The following is a 14400-nucleotide window of genomic DNA, read 5'->3' on the forward strand; positions in this document are numbered from 1 at the left end:
CATATTATAGTAACGTAATTTTATAAGGAATTCTACAGAATCGACGAAACTGTTATTTTGTCTGCGTTGTTAATTTCATAAGAATAAAAATAGAGAAATGAAATGTAGAGATGAAAATACAAATTAAAAATAAATGGACGAAATTTTTATCATCATTGATTTTCCTTATTTAGACTACATAGCTACAGACTACCGATGAATACTCAGAAGCAGCAAGCCGAAAGGCCGGTAGGATCAAATTCACGGCTAATCAGGCAGTAGCAGATTGAATATAGCTAACTTGGAATTGTATAGGAGAAATTACTTCGTTAGATACAGTGACGGTACATTTAAAAAATGCCGAAATGGACCTCAGAAACCTAACTGAAATACCACAATCTCATCACCAATACCAGATAATATCTGAGACAAATAGCGAAAGAAGAAACAAGATATTAAAACAAAAATCAACACAAAAAAAAATTATTTACCAGTCAAACAAACAAAACGATTTGTGAACAAACTGGATAGTTATCAACCTTGCAAACAGGTTGGGAAAAGTGAACAAAATACAACATACTATATTTCTTATATTCGTAGAGTATTAATCATCATCTAAATCTATGATCAGAAGAAAATCTAAATGCAGACAACGAAAATGATCAGAACGAGGCAATATATTATACGGCGGAGCTGCACATCGAAAATCCGAGTTATGAAGAAGTAGTTCAGATAATAAATAAACTAAAAAACAATAAAGCACCAGGAACGGACGGAATTTCGGCAGAATTATTAAAGCATGGAGGATCCGAACTCTGGGAAAGAATCCATTACCTAATAACATTAATATGGACGAAGGAGCAAATGCCAGAGGAATGGACAGTTGGCCTCATACAGCCAATATATAAAAAAGGAGATAAGAGGGAATGCCAGAATTATAGGCCAATTACATTGCTAAATGTAATATACAAAATTCTTTCTGGTATAATCTACAATAGATTATTAGAATACTCCGAAAATATAATTGGTGATTATCAAAATGGATTCAGACCAAATAGAGCCACTACAGATAACATATTCATACTAAGAACGATACAAGAAAAAGCTTATGAATACGACATAGACCTATATAATATGTATATAGACTTTAAACAAGCTTTTGATAGTGTGAATAGAGACAGAATGCTGGAAGACCTTTGTAATCTAGGTATACCTAAGAAATACATCAGCCTCATAAAAATGACGTTGCAGGGTTCAAAAGCCGCAGTCAGAGTAGATGGAGAACTGACTCCCCTATTTAACATCAACATGGGAGTAAGACAGGGAGATGCCCTATCAACCATGCTATTCAACCTAGTTCTTGAGGCAGTCATCAGAAAAACCAATATTACCGGCCATATAAACACCAAATCAGTACAAATTACTGCATATGCAGACGATGTAGCCATAATTAGTAGGAATAAGCCACGACTAATGGAAGTGTTCAAACAAATTGATCCTGAAGCAAGAAAAAGAGGTCTTAAAATAAACAAAGCAAAAACGAAGTATATGACAGTCAAAAGAATAACTGACAATGAAAATAATATCACAATAGACAACTATACTATCGAACGAGTGGATGCCTTTACATATCTCGGCACATAAATCAATCAGAAGAACTCCGTAAGTAGCGAAATTAATGCACGTATTTCCAGCGGGAATCGTACATACTATGCTAATAAAAGATTGATGACATCGAAATTATTAGACAAAAGAACCAAAATGACTATCTACAGAACACTGATTAGACCCGTAGTAACCTATGGATGTGAAACTTGGGTAATGACGAAAAAAGATGAAGCCCAACTCAGGACATTCGAGAGAAAAATACTGAGGAAAGTATATGGCCCGGTACAAGAGGAAGATGGCACATGGAGAATCAGGAGAAACGACGAGGTTAATGAGTTAAATGAAGGTTATGACATTGTAAGATTTGTGAAAAGTCAAAGACTGTCATGGCTGGGACATGTGCAGAGACAAAGCGATGCAAAAACAACTAAGAAAATGTTACAATGGAAGCCCATAGGAAGGCGAAAAAAAGGAAGGCCCAGAACGAGATGGTTGGATGACGTGGAAGACGACCTGAAAACAATGAACATAAGACAATGGAGAAGAAGGCCACAAGAGAGATCTGAATGGAAGGACATAGCCAGACAGGCAAAGACCGATCCAGGGTTATGATGCCAAAAGAAGAAGAAGAAGAAGGAATAAAGAAAAATATGTCATTTTGAATGTTTCAAAGTTGACAACCCTTGCTAGTTGGCGAATAACAAATAATGAACTTGATAGCTTTTTCTTAAGTTGTGAGATATGAGCCGACCAGTTGAGTCGATGATCTATGGTTATCCCCAATAGTTTAACAGTCTCTTTGTTATCTGGATCATTTTGTAAATTACTTGCAGATAAACCAAATTTTGCGTTTTATCAGAGCTAAGTTTTAGTTTGTTTGCAGCAAACCATGATAACTTATGTCGTATCATCTGCGAATTGTTGGGTTTTGTATGGAGATACGAATTTAGGCAAATTGTTGACATAAATAATAAACAAAAGAGGTCCTAAGACCGAACCCTGTGGGACTCCATGTTTTACGGATAGAAAATCGGAGAGATGACCTTTTGACACTACCGCCTGGTGTCTGCCACATAGATAAGAAGTTTTAAGCTGAAGAGGGATACCTCTGATTCCATAGTAACTTAATTTGTGTAATAACGACAGTTTTTTGATAAAAATACATACATCTCGCTAGTAAGATGGTATAACAATGCAATTGTAACGCTTATAAGTACACACTACCATACACTTCCAGAAAAAAAAGGTAGGAGGTACAATAGACAACAAAAAAAGTACCACAACCTTATGTTGTGTCCAAGTACAACAAATATATGGGAGGTGTTGACCTTCACGATAATGGAGTAGCCAATTATCGAATAAATACCAAAGGAAATAAATGATGGTGGCTCTTGTTCACAAATACCAAGGATAATATTCTGGTAAATTCATGGAAAATTTATAACAGTACACATAAAAAAAGATGGCGCAGCTGGATTTTAGATCCTATATTGTTATGTGCCTACTAAAAATGGAAATTTCACCAAGAAAAAAAATAGCAAATCCATCAACAAATCGACCGCGTGAAATCCAAGTATGCCAAAATAGTACTCACACGCCACAGAAGACAGAAGTACGAAGAAGATGTCAAATTTGTCACAGCCAGACAATTTATACCTGCAAAAAATGTAACTTCTACCTTCATATTGGCTGCTTTCAGAAATACCACAAATAATACACGACATTGACCGGTGATGCGTCTACGCAACACCAAGTTTTTTTGCAAAAAAAAACATATTCTTTATTTTTTTTTCTTTATTGTTTAGTTTAATTACATTATGATTATAAAAGTTATAAAAAAAATCCTCATTTTTTTGATTTTTTCATTCCTTGGTAATTGGGTTAAAAATTTATATTAAAATCACCAAATATGATCAGTTTGTCTGCTTTGCTACGCAAGGATGTTATGACATTTTCAAAATTCACCAAAAACAAGTCAGTCACCCTTACCCGGTCAGTATACAGTTAAAATATTGGTTTTTATTGAAGGTACATAAATTCCACAAAACTCTGAACTTTGCTCTACATTCTATTCATTTAGTTTAAGAGAAGAATACATAAGACTGTCTTTTACATAAATTGCAACTCCGCCTTGTTTCTTTTTTACCCCACACAAGAAATTAGTTGAAGAAAAGCCGGAGATGCACAATACAGTGGTACTTGGTTTGAATCTCACAAGAAAACAGTAAAAGAAATGTAAATGTAATATTCCGACCAAAAATTCCAGTTTATTTTATAAAGGAATATTACTGACAAGAACAACACAAATAATAATATTATTGTTGATCTATTTTCGCGTCCATTGACTTGTAATTTCTTATGACATCTCATTAGCCCTACCAAGAGAGCCACATCAATAAAGTCAAAACATTGATTCTTCTTGGAAATTCCCAATCGACGCCCATGGTGGATGCCTTTTCTTATCAGTGTACCAAATACGTGAAATAGACAAAAATTTACATACTATATAGTACCAGTATTACTTAACACTATTTTTAATATTCAGACGGAATAAAATTAATCTATTTTTAAATACATAGATAAAATGTTTAAATAAACATACGACGTACGATTCCCTAATGGATGTGCGTTTAAAAGGTAAGTTGTTTTGACAGATGGAAAAAGTTTGTTTTGCTCGACCAGTGAATTTCCCAACATATATTCTTTTATTTGGGTAAATGGATCATTTAGTTCTATGTATTTGGCTGAAATTGTGCAACTTTTCTTGAACTAACAATCTAAGAAACTTCTTATTGGTTTTATATACGAGACATTTATGTTAAAGTCGACTTGCTGCAGACGCTGAGTCATATAACTTTTCAGAAATTACATGAGTCCGTTAGTTTCCCGGAATGTAGACCGAACAAGAATATAAATCAAGGGTCCCGACTTTTATGATTCTTGTACAAAGGACAATTATTACTAATTAAGGTCTAACATTTGTTTTCCTCAATCTATGTATTATATAAACTATTTTGAATATTACTGATGCATCACTGTTACACGACAATATGATTATCGGAATGACGTAAAGTTACCTTCAGAATTTAGAAAAACTATGATGAGAACAAGAACCTTGATTCCGTTGTGTTTTTATTCGCTTACTACGCGTGTCAATGTAAATGTATATTTGATGTTAACTTATCAACTATATCTTAAAAATGCTTTATTTGAAAACAAAGTAAAATGGAAAAATTCCTGTGGTTGGCTGTATACCGTATACCATAATTTAAAATAACTTACAAGAAGTAGACTTCTATATTTTATTAAAAACCAAATAAAATTTATCCACAAGAACTACAATTTTTCAAAACGTTTTCCTGAAAGTATATTTTCACTTTAAAATGACACAAAAATAGGTAAAATTTTGACTGTTAAATTTCTAAAAATGTGGAAGATACTTACATTTTACGAGTAGTTGAAACTATTATATTTCCAACATACAATGTTTGAAAATTGCTGGTTCTACTAGGACACAATAACACCCCATTATACTTTAATGGAAAGAACTTACTTAAACGAAATCTTCCCTAATAAATGGATTGGACGAAGAGGTACTTTTGAGTGGCCAGCTAGATCGCCAGACCTCACGCCCTTGGATTTTTTCTTTGGTTATTTCAAGCGAAAGTATTTGCAACACAGCCAAATAGTACTACAGACCTCAAAGAAAGGATAACTACAGAAATATGGAATATTTCACTTTAAACGTAAAAGTAGTAGACGGGTCACAGCCCTTTTTATAACTTTCTAAAGTAAGGACACGAACAATTTTATTCCGTCAATGGTTTCCACACCCTGTATATATTTGGCTGTCCCAAAAATATACTTTTAAGATTTTTTAAATAGTTAAACTTCTTGTATTGCATAAATATTTATATATAGATTCTAAAATAAAAAAAAACTGTTATTCTATTTTAGCATTGTAGATGAAATTAAGCGGATCTGATTTTAAAATAGAAGATATGTCTCAATATTATATAGGACAATATATTTGGAAACGTTTGTAGGAAAAAACTCGAACAAAAATATAAATCTGAATTGACTACAAATTGATTCTTATGAGCTCGAATTTTGTGGAAAATGTCAATAGCAATCAATGCACTTTACAAGAATTTTAAACTTTCTAATGAATTTGCTACTTTCACCAATTCAAAATAGGTCTTTTCGACCCAAAGATGTACCCAATTGTACCCAAAGATGACTGCTATTAGTAGACTTCGGCAAATATGCAAATAAAAATGTAGAAAATATGCGCATAAATATGCACGTGTTTACCCGAAAATATGCAAATATTTTACAAAATATGCATACAAATAAATAAAAAAATCGTAAAATAGTAACAATTTTATTTAAAAAAAAGTGTACATAACTAAATATTTCCTACTATTTATTAAGATTTACATTTATTTTAAGTAACTACATCATTTTTAAGTATGAATAAACTTATTTAGAATTATGGTAACAATAAATGACCAAGTGGTGTTCAAAATTTTCTAACAAAAACTGTTCTGTCTGAGTACATATATTTATATATGGAAAAACTTCGTTCAACATCAACTGATGTAACGGGAGCATTTTTCAAACTAACCAAAACATTTGGTTCTAAATTAATTGTTTCCGAAATATTTCCAGCTAGAACACTGACTACTTCAGAAAGAATATGGTAACCTTTATTTTTTTCCATAGTAGCTTCAAATTTTTTTAAAATATCTTTTCCAATATTACCTCTAACGTTCCGACAACATGACGCAAATTCTTTTATTAATGCTGTACTTTCGAACAATGACAGTTTTGGTGATTCTAACTGAGTAATTGTTTTTTGAACAAAACTAAAATTTGATTTTATAAATGAAAGTTCTTGTTGAAGCAAGTTACTCTGAAAAGTTTGTTTAGAATCCAAAAGAGATTGGGAACTTTCATCTGTTAACGTATCAATTATGTTCTTTATTTTAACAAAATGATCTGCATAAAAATTAGCTGCTTCTAACCATGTTCCCCATCGCGTTAAAATAGGTTGTGGTGGAAGAGGAATGTTAGGTAGCATTTCTTTATAAAGTTGAATTCTTATAGGAGATTTAAGAAATACTTTTTTGACACTGGATATCATGGTATTTACAAGAGGAAACTTTTTTCGTATTTCCTCTGCAACTCTGTTTAATCCATGCGCTAAACAAGTAACATGTATTAAATCTGGGAAAAATATTTTTAAATTTTGTCCTGCTTTCACCATATAAGGAGCAGCATCCGATAAAATAAGCAGTAATTTATTAGAAGGAATAGTTGTCGGAAGAAAAAAAGTTGCTAATGTTTCTTGTATAAAACGCGAAATTGTTAAAGCATTTGTTTTCTCAAGTTGCTGGCATGAAATAAGATGAGATTTTGGTAAGGTATCTTCTTTAAGAACACCAATCAATAAATGAGCAATATACTTTCCTGAGGAATCAGTGGTTTCGTCTACAGATATGTAAAAATAATTATCTGCAATTTCTTCCTTAATATTAATTAACACCGACGAGTATAGCCCGTTCACATTATTTCTTCTTAGAGACCGATCACTTGGAACATTAAGTTTGCAATATTTTTTTAGAAACGAACTAAAATTTACATTTGCTAATTTTGAAAGCGGTATGTTTGCAGACACTAATGCGCGACACAAGTCTTCATTAAAAGTTTCTTGCTCATCTAATTTTTTTGAAGTAGATTGGAAACATTTAGCCATTGAAGTTTGATGTTTTCCTCCTATTTTTCCTTTTTTTGCAATGTGTGAAGCAGTTCTCACATGTTGGTCTATCTGAAATTTCTTCTCACATGCTATCTATAAATAAAAATAAAAACCTTTATTTTAACCCAACCTTTAAAATATAAAAATATACAAGGTGTTTTTGGTTAATCAAATAACTGGTTTGAAAAAAAAACACTCGCTAAGTGTTTTAAATGCAGTATTAATCCACAAATTAGTTTTTGTTACTAACCATTAGTACATCATATAACTTATTTTAAAATTCAACAAAAGTTTTTTTTTTGTTAATTCAATTACAATAAAAATAATTGTGTTTTAGAATAGCTGACTTCATAAAAAAAAGTAAAGGTGAAAATTTTTTCTAAATACACACCATTGTATTGTACCATGGACAATTTTTTCTCACTAAAGGAAGCTATTTTTCATTTAAAAACAACCTACGAGTACTAAATTTCAAGTAAATACGTTTATTGGTTTTAAAGTTATTGTTGTTATTAACTAAAAGAATTTAATTTTTTTTAATTTTAACACCCTGTATCTCGAAAAGTAAATAAGTTTGACCCCTCATTAACTATATCGTTTTGTTCAATTTTTCGAGAAGTATCTACAGTCAAACGTTGTAAGTGTCATTTGGAAACACCCTGTATGTATGAAATATTAGATATTTAATAGAAAATATTAGATACTTACAATTTTGCCACAGACTGAACAGTAGATTTTTCCCATATCCATAGACAGCTCTTTATAAGGTTTAATCCAAGCTGAAGCACTGGTTGTTTTGGCATTATAAAATCACAATCTTCCTTTTTGTTACGCACAACGAGTGTTTACGCTTTGAATATCAAAACAAAAATGATTTACAAATCTGAGCATCAAATTAGAAATGTTTAGGTACCTAATTCAATAAACTGGGAGATTTTGGAAAATCCCTAAATTAGGAACAAAACTATTAGCCGTTTACCTGCTGTTAAGACACAATAAATTGTAGATAGATTTGGGGATTAGATCATAAAATGCAAATGAGCGAACCCTTAGCGATTATCCAATAACTGAATGCCTCAGTGACCGAGACTTTCTAAGAATGTTGAGGGCTACTTAAATTGATCTTCTTTGAAATTGTAAATGTTTTGTACCTGTAGAGATTACGTACTTAGATCATTTCTTGATTAAAATGACTACAAAATTTTATACAAGAATTGAAATAAATTGGTATGTTTAAAAATTTTCAAATACAGTATAAAAATCTGAATTTTTATGCACTTTATGCAAACTTTTATACAAATATGCCAAAATATGAAATATTTGCATAAAATATGCACAATATGCAAAATATGCAATATGCATATTTGCCGAAGTCTAGCTATTAGTAATAATTTTTAATTTTTTTCCTACCTTCAAAGCTTTTCGTACTAATAACAGGTCTTTCGGTAAAAGATAATATTGTTTTCATGTTTATATACAATTCAGACAAGGTAAACCGAATATTTGAAATGTTGAACAGGTTTTCCTACAAAACAATATTGTTTTCGTGTTTATATATACTCCAGGCCAGAAAAACTGGACATTTTTAATGTCTAACAGGTGTTTCCGTACAAAATAATATTGTTTTCACGTTTATATACAATTCAGGCGAGGTAAACTGGAGATTTGAAATGTCTAACAGGTTTTCCGTACACAACAATATTGTTTTCGCGTTTATCTATAGTTCAGGCCAGGAAAACTAGACATTTTTAATGTCTAACAGGTGTTTCCGTATAAAATAATATTGTTTTCACGTTTATATACAATTCAGACCAGAAAATTGGACATTTTTAATGCCTAACAGGTCTTTCCGTACAAAATAATATTTTATTTACGTTTATATAAAATTCAGACCAGGAAAACAGGACATTTGTTTTGTCTAACAGGTCTTTCCGTACAAAATGTTGTTTTCACGTTTATATATTTGAAATTTTAGAACCTAAAAAACATCAGAAATATACAACATTTAATACAATTTACTTCTTGCTATGTACCACCTCATATTTCGATTATAAATTCAATGTCAGACCACAAAGATTTGTTGAAACCATCAACCTCTTGGAATTCTTAGATAATAATAGGTTACTGAGAATTCAAGTCTAATAAATTTCGAGATTTATAACGGCATATTATAAACGTGTTGATTTATGCTTTCAGGTCGGTTACGAGGTGGCACATCCTGGAGTCGCCAACGATTTTGGCGAAAACAACGCCCAAAAATACTACCCCTACTACCAATGGGTCTGTTTCGTGCTGTTCTTCCAGGTAAGTGACATCCCGACATTTTATTAACCACAGAAATATCGGGAAAAAATAAAAATAATATTGTTGATGCTGCTATTAAAACAAGCTTTAGCGAAACTTATTTCGCAAGTTCTTATCTTATCTAAGTACTTCACGTCCAACACCAACTTTCTCACAAGTTCAAGAATGTGAACGGAAAAGTTTAATAAACCTTATCGCATGGCGGAAATGCACTAACACTTGTTGCTCAGTAAATTTCCACAGTACAAAATTAATCAATGTTTCGGGCTTATTGAACGGAAAGTTACGTTTATATGCCAGTTCGATGGTCTCGTTAAAGTTTTTGTTTTTAAAGATTACACCTATCATGTCATTTCCGCTTATTCGAGCTATCTTTAGGAGACAGTATCGTTGGTCTAATGTTACCGATAAGTATTTTATTCCAAGGCTGTTTATCAGTGGTATTGGTTTTTTAAATGTTTTCTGGGAAAAATAGCACATGAATTGCAAAAACTACAAATTTTACTTACAAATCAAACATATTTATCAATTTACTTGGACAAGAGTTCGTTGAAATGTTTATTTTTATGCTTTGAAGTAATTTTGCAAAAAATTGGTTTTTATTTGCAGTTTTTACTACAGAGATATCCAATATTGTTTTTCGAACATTTTACATCTAATGGATGGATATATAAAGAGTGCGGCATTAGTGCTAGTATGTCCATTTAATCATTTATCGTAAGAGATACGAACAAAAAACAATATAGGTATAATCGTTTTCATCGTTCTTGGCGTGTCCGTGTATAAACACTTGCAATAAGTTGTTTCATCTGTCTTTCCTTGTCTAAGCTTGATTCGTTTACCTCCTCCAGTGGCGGAGCAAAATGTAGCGGCAAAATGTCAAACGAAAGAATAGTTATAAAAGAAAATTATAAATTATTTTTCATTAAATTTCTAATAACGGAATATACGTATAAATTGCGAAGAAGTATTTTTCTAGCTTGCAGTACAATAAGACAGGATATAACGAAAAGTACATTTTAAAAGGATTTTGAAATATACCCAAAAAAGTGTTAATTATTTAACCCACTTTCGGGGTGGGTTAATCCAGGGTAACCCAAATCGATAATAATCCTACTTTCATTTTCATCATATGTGACCATTTTTGCCCAGTCGTCCTGAATTAATTTTTCAGTATGGTTAACACAACTCGCCCACACTGCAGGTGTTGCCTCAGCTAATGCATCGTCCCAAACTTTTTTCACTGTTTCATCTCCACGTCCATGTTCTCCAATATGACGATCATACTATTGTTTAGAAATGCCCCAGACCAACTCAATCGGATTATATTGACAGTGATATGGAGGCAATCTCAAAACCTGATGCCCATGTTCTTGGAGTAGCTCGTCTATAACGTACCTGGTATTTTGTGGTTTATTCTGGCGACAAAGACTCAATAGCTCTGCCTTGCCCGAATCGTCGTCAAAAATTATTTTTTTCGCTCGTAACCATTCTTGTAAGTCCGATTTTTTCCAACTGGCATTTGGTAATTTTTCTATTAAAGAGCTATGGTATGAGGCATTATCCATAATAATTAGAGATGGTTCCTCCAACATTGGTATCAGCTTTTCGGAGACCCACTTTTTAAAAGACTCTTTATCCATAGAATCATGATAGTCTGCCCTTTTCGATTTCGTAGAAAACAGTAATCCAGCATCTTTAACAAATCCTTGCCTACTTCCGGCATGTAAAACAACAAAGCGTTTACCTGTATTTTCGTGTCCTTTTCTGATGCTTTTCACACAGTCATCTTGCCAAGTACGTTTATATGCCCCTTTTAGGAATATCCATGTTTCATCTAAAAAAACGAACTGAAGTGGGCTTGGACTTAAAAAATTTCTCATATAATGCCTCAAAAAATACAGTCGTTTGGAGACAATACATGGTTTCTCACATAGCACTCGTCTACTATTTTCTAGTTTGTATGAAAACCCACAATTTTTCATAAGACGCCACAAACTTGTATCAGAACCGTCATAGAGATGCTTGTTTCTTAATTGTGTATTTAGAACTTTAATTGTAACGTGCTCTCCTTTTGCTTTCATGCCATACAGTACATTTCTAATCTCTCCTTTTATAGAATCGCTGACATCATTAGTCTTTTTTTGTACATTACGTGACTCTCCTGGTGTAGTAAGAGCTGCCCCTGTCTTGTATTCACTCTTTATTCTTGTCACTGTGCGAAGACTGATTTTCAAAGCGTCCCCTACTCGTTCATGTACCGATGATAACGAAAGCAAAGGTCCGTTGTTTTCTTTTTTAAAATACTCCAATAAATGAACTACACATTGTCGTATTTCTCCTGTTATCGTTTTTCCCGGCATTTTTTATTAAATAGAACAATTAGTTATTCACAACAAAAAATAATAAGTAAAACTGTTCTTAACAAATTCCAACAATGACTGACTAAAATCGACTAAAACAACATAAAATATCAATGGTAATTGCTACAATTATAAACCTATTAGCCAGCTCATTCAAGAACAATGCCACAAGTCATTATTGCAATGGGTATCGGAAGAGAGAGAGTTCATTTATAATAAACTGGAATTTTTAAGGTGTCGAGAGTATTATTTTATGTAATGGAATTCCACACAGTAAGAGCTCAAACTATTAATTAATTAAAAACTGTTTACTTATAAAAACTATTTCATCAGCTACTTCAAACCTGCACAGATCAGGGTAACATGTTAAAAAAAAACACGACACTGCCAGCTATCTGTATTCGTAAAGAGGCCGAACTTATCACCGACACCGTATCGGCCAAACGCATTGGTGTTATTGCTACAATACTGGGAGACGTGAGTGGTCTCTTCATTCCCTTCTCATCGCACTTTACCATGACGAACGTGACTCGCACAATTGAATTACGCATCTGTGTATCAGAGAGAGACGAATATTAAAAATTCCGTAGTAGCTTATTTCAGGCACACGCCAAGAACGATGAAAACGAGTATAAAATAAATCATCATCAGTGGCATTACAGCTCGTTATGAGCCAAAGCCTTCTTCAGAACAATCTTCCATTCGCCCCTGTCTCTGGCAACTCTTCTCCATGCTTTTACTCCAATGGATTTTAGATCATCCTCTATGTTATCCTGATACCTAAGTTTTGGTCTTTCTCTGGCTCGTCTTCCCACTGGTCCTCTTCGGTCGAAAATTTTTCTGATCGTTGCATCTTCATCTCGCCAAATTACATGTCCTATCCATCGAGGGCGTGCTAATTTAATACATTTTACAACGTCAGGTTCCCCAAAACTTCTATATAACTCAAAGTTGTAGCGCCTACGCCACAAACCCTGTTCTTGGATTCCTCCATATATTTTCCTTAGAATTTTTCTCTCGAAACATTTAAGCAATTCTTGGTCGTTCTGTGTAAGTGACCACGTTTCAGACCCGTATGTTAACAGTCGATCGGATAGCCAAGCGGGCTGGGCGGCTGGCTTCTCCTTCGCTTCACTGCGAGAGATGTCAGTTCAAATCCCCAGCTCGGTGTACAGAAAAACAAAAAGGCTAACGCAGCAGTTTAAAATTCTAAATGAATCTGCGGCTTAGTCTAGAATATGCTGGTATCTGATCGGCCTATGGTGGAGCAGTACGGCAAGAGATAAGGGCTTGCGGCTCGGTGATACTCCTCCATAGATCCCTACCGGAAGGGCGTGTGCCGCCTAAATACCGGGTATATACATGTTAACACTGGCCTTATTAGTGTTTTATATACGGTAACTTTAATTTTTCTGGGTAGTTTTGGGGCCACATGTTTCCTCAAGCCATAATAGCATTATTGGCAAGCACTATTCTTCTTAGGTAAAATAAGTAATATACTTATCTATTATTCAAGAGCTGTTAAACCCAGAAAAAGAACAAAACGAAGATGAAGAGATAATTTACCACACAGCAGAACAACTAGTTGAGCAACCAACATTGGAAGAAACGATAAACGTCATAAAACATCTAAAAAATAACAAAGCACCTGGCACAGATGGAATAACTGCAGAACTGATAAAGAATGGTGGACATGCGCTATGGAGGCGTATCCATAAACTAATCGACCACATATGACACTTCTGGTCATCCCAGAAGATTGGAAAGTGGGAATCATACTTCCTATGTATAAAGGGGGAGACAAACGACTCTGCAAAAATTATAGTGGCATAACAGTTTTAAATGTCATCTACAAGATATTATCAGGAATTATATATAGCCGCCTGGAATCGTTTTCGGAGGAGATTATTGGTGAATACCAATGTGGCTTCAGACCAAAGAGGTCAACTATAGACCAAATACATATGTTAAGGGGTATACATGAAAAATGTGTTGAATATAACATACCTATTTACAACTTGTATATCGATTTCAAACAGGCGTTTGATGGAGTAGATCGACCAAAGATGTTAAAGTAACTATCTATGTTAGGGATACCCAATAAGTTGGTTAAACTTATATGAATGACTGGAGGGTTCCAAAGCTATGGTGAGAATAGATGGAGATATGACGCAGGCCTTTGATATTGAAAATGGAGTTAGACAAGGGGATGCCTTATCAACAACACTTTTTAATCTAACTTCTAATCTAACAGAAGCTGCTACGTTTGGTCTATATATAAATGAAAGCAAAACAAAATATATGGAGTGCATAAAATCGAATTAACATGAGAATCTGAAGGTAGACAACCATACCTACAAATATGCCTCCACTTTTCCCTACCTA

General features: G+C 33.3%; 1 protein-coding gene across 1 annotated transcript in view; it reads left to right on the forward strand.

Moving 5' to 3' along the window:
- ogre (optic ganglion reduced) overlaps window positions 1-14400 on the forward strand; it is a 51168-nt gene that overhangs the window by 8265 nt on the left and 28503 nt on the right. The window contains exon 2 of the mRNA XM_072542185.1: window positions 9545-9652. Within this exon, the coding sequence (XP_072398286.1) occupies window positions 9545-9652 (108 nt within the window). The remainder of the gene's footprint in view (window positions 1-9544; window positions 9653-14400) is intronic.

This window comes from Diabrotica undecimpunctata, chromosome 8, assembly GCF_040954645.1.
Source record: "Diabrotica undecimpunctata isolate CICGRU chromosome 8, icDiaUnde3, whole genome shotgun sequence".
Taxonomy (NCBI): domain Eukaryota; kingdom Metazoa; phylum Arthropoda; class Insecta; order Coleoptera; family Chrysomelidae; genus Diabrotica; species Diabrotica undecimpunctata.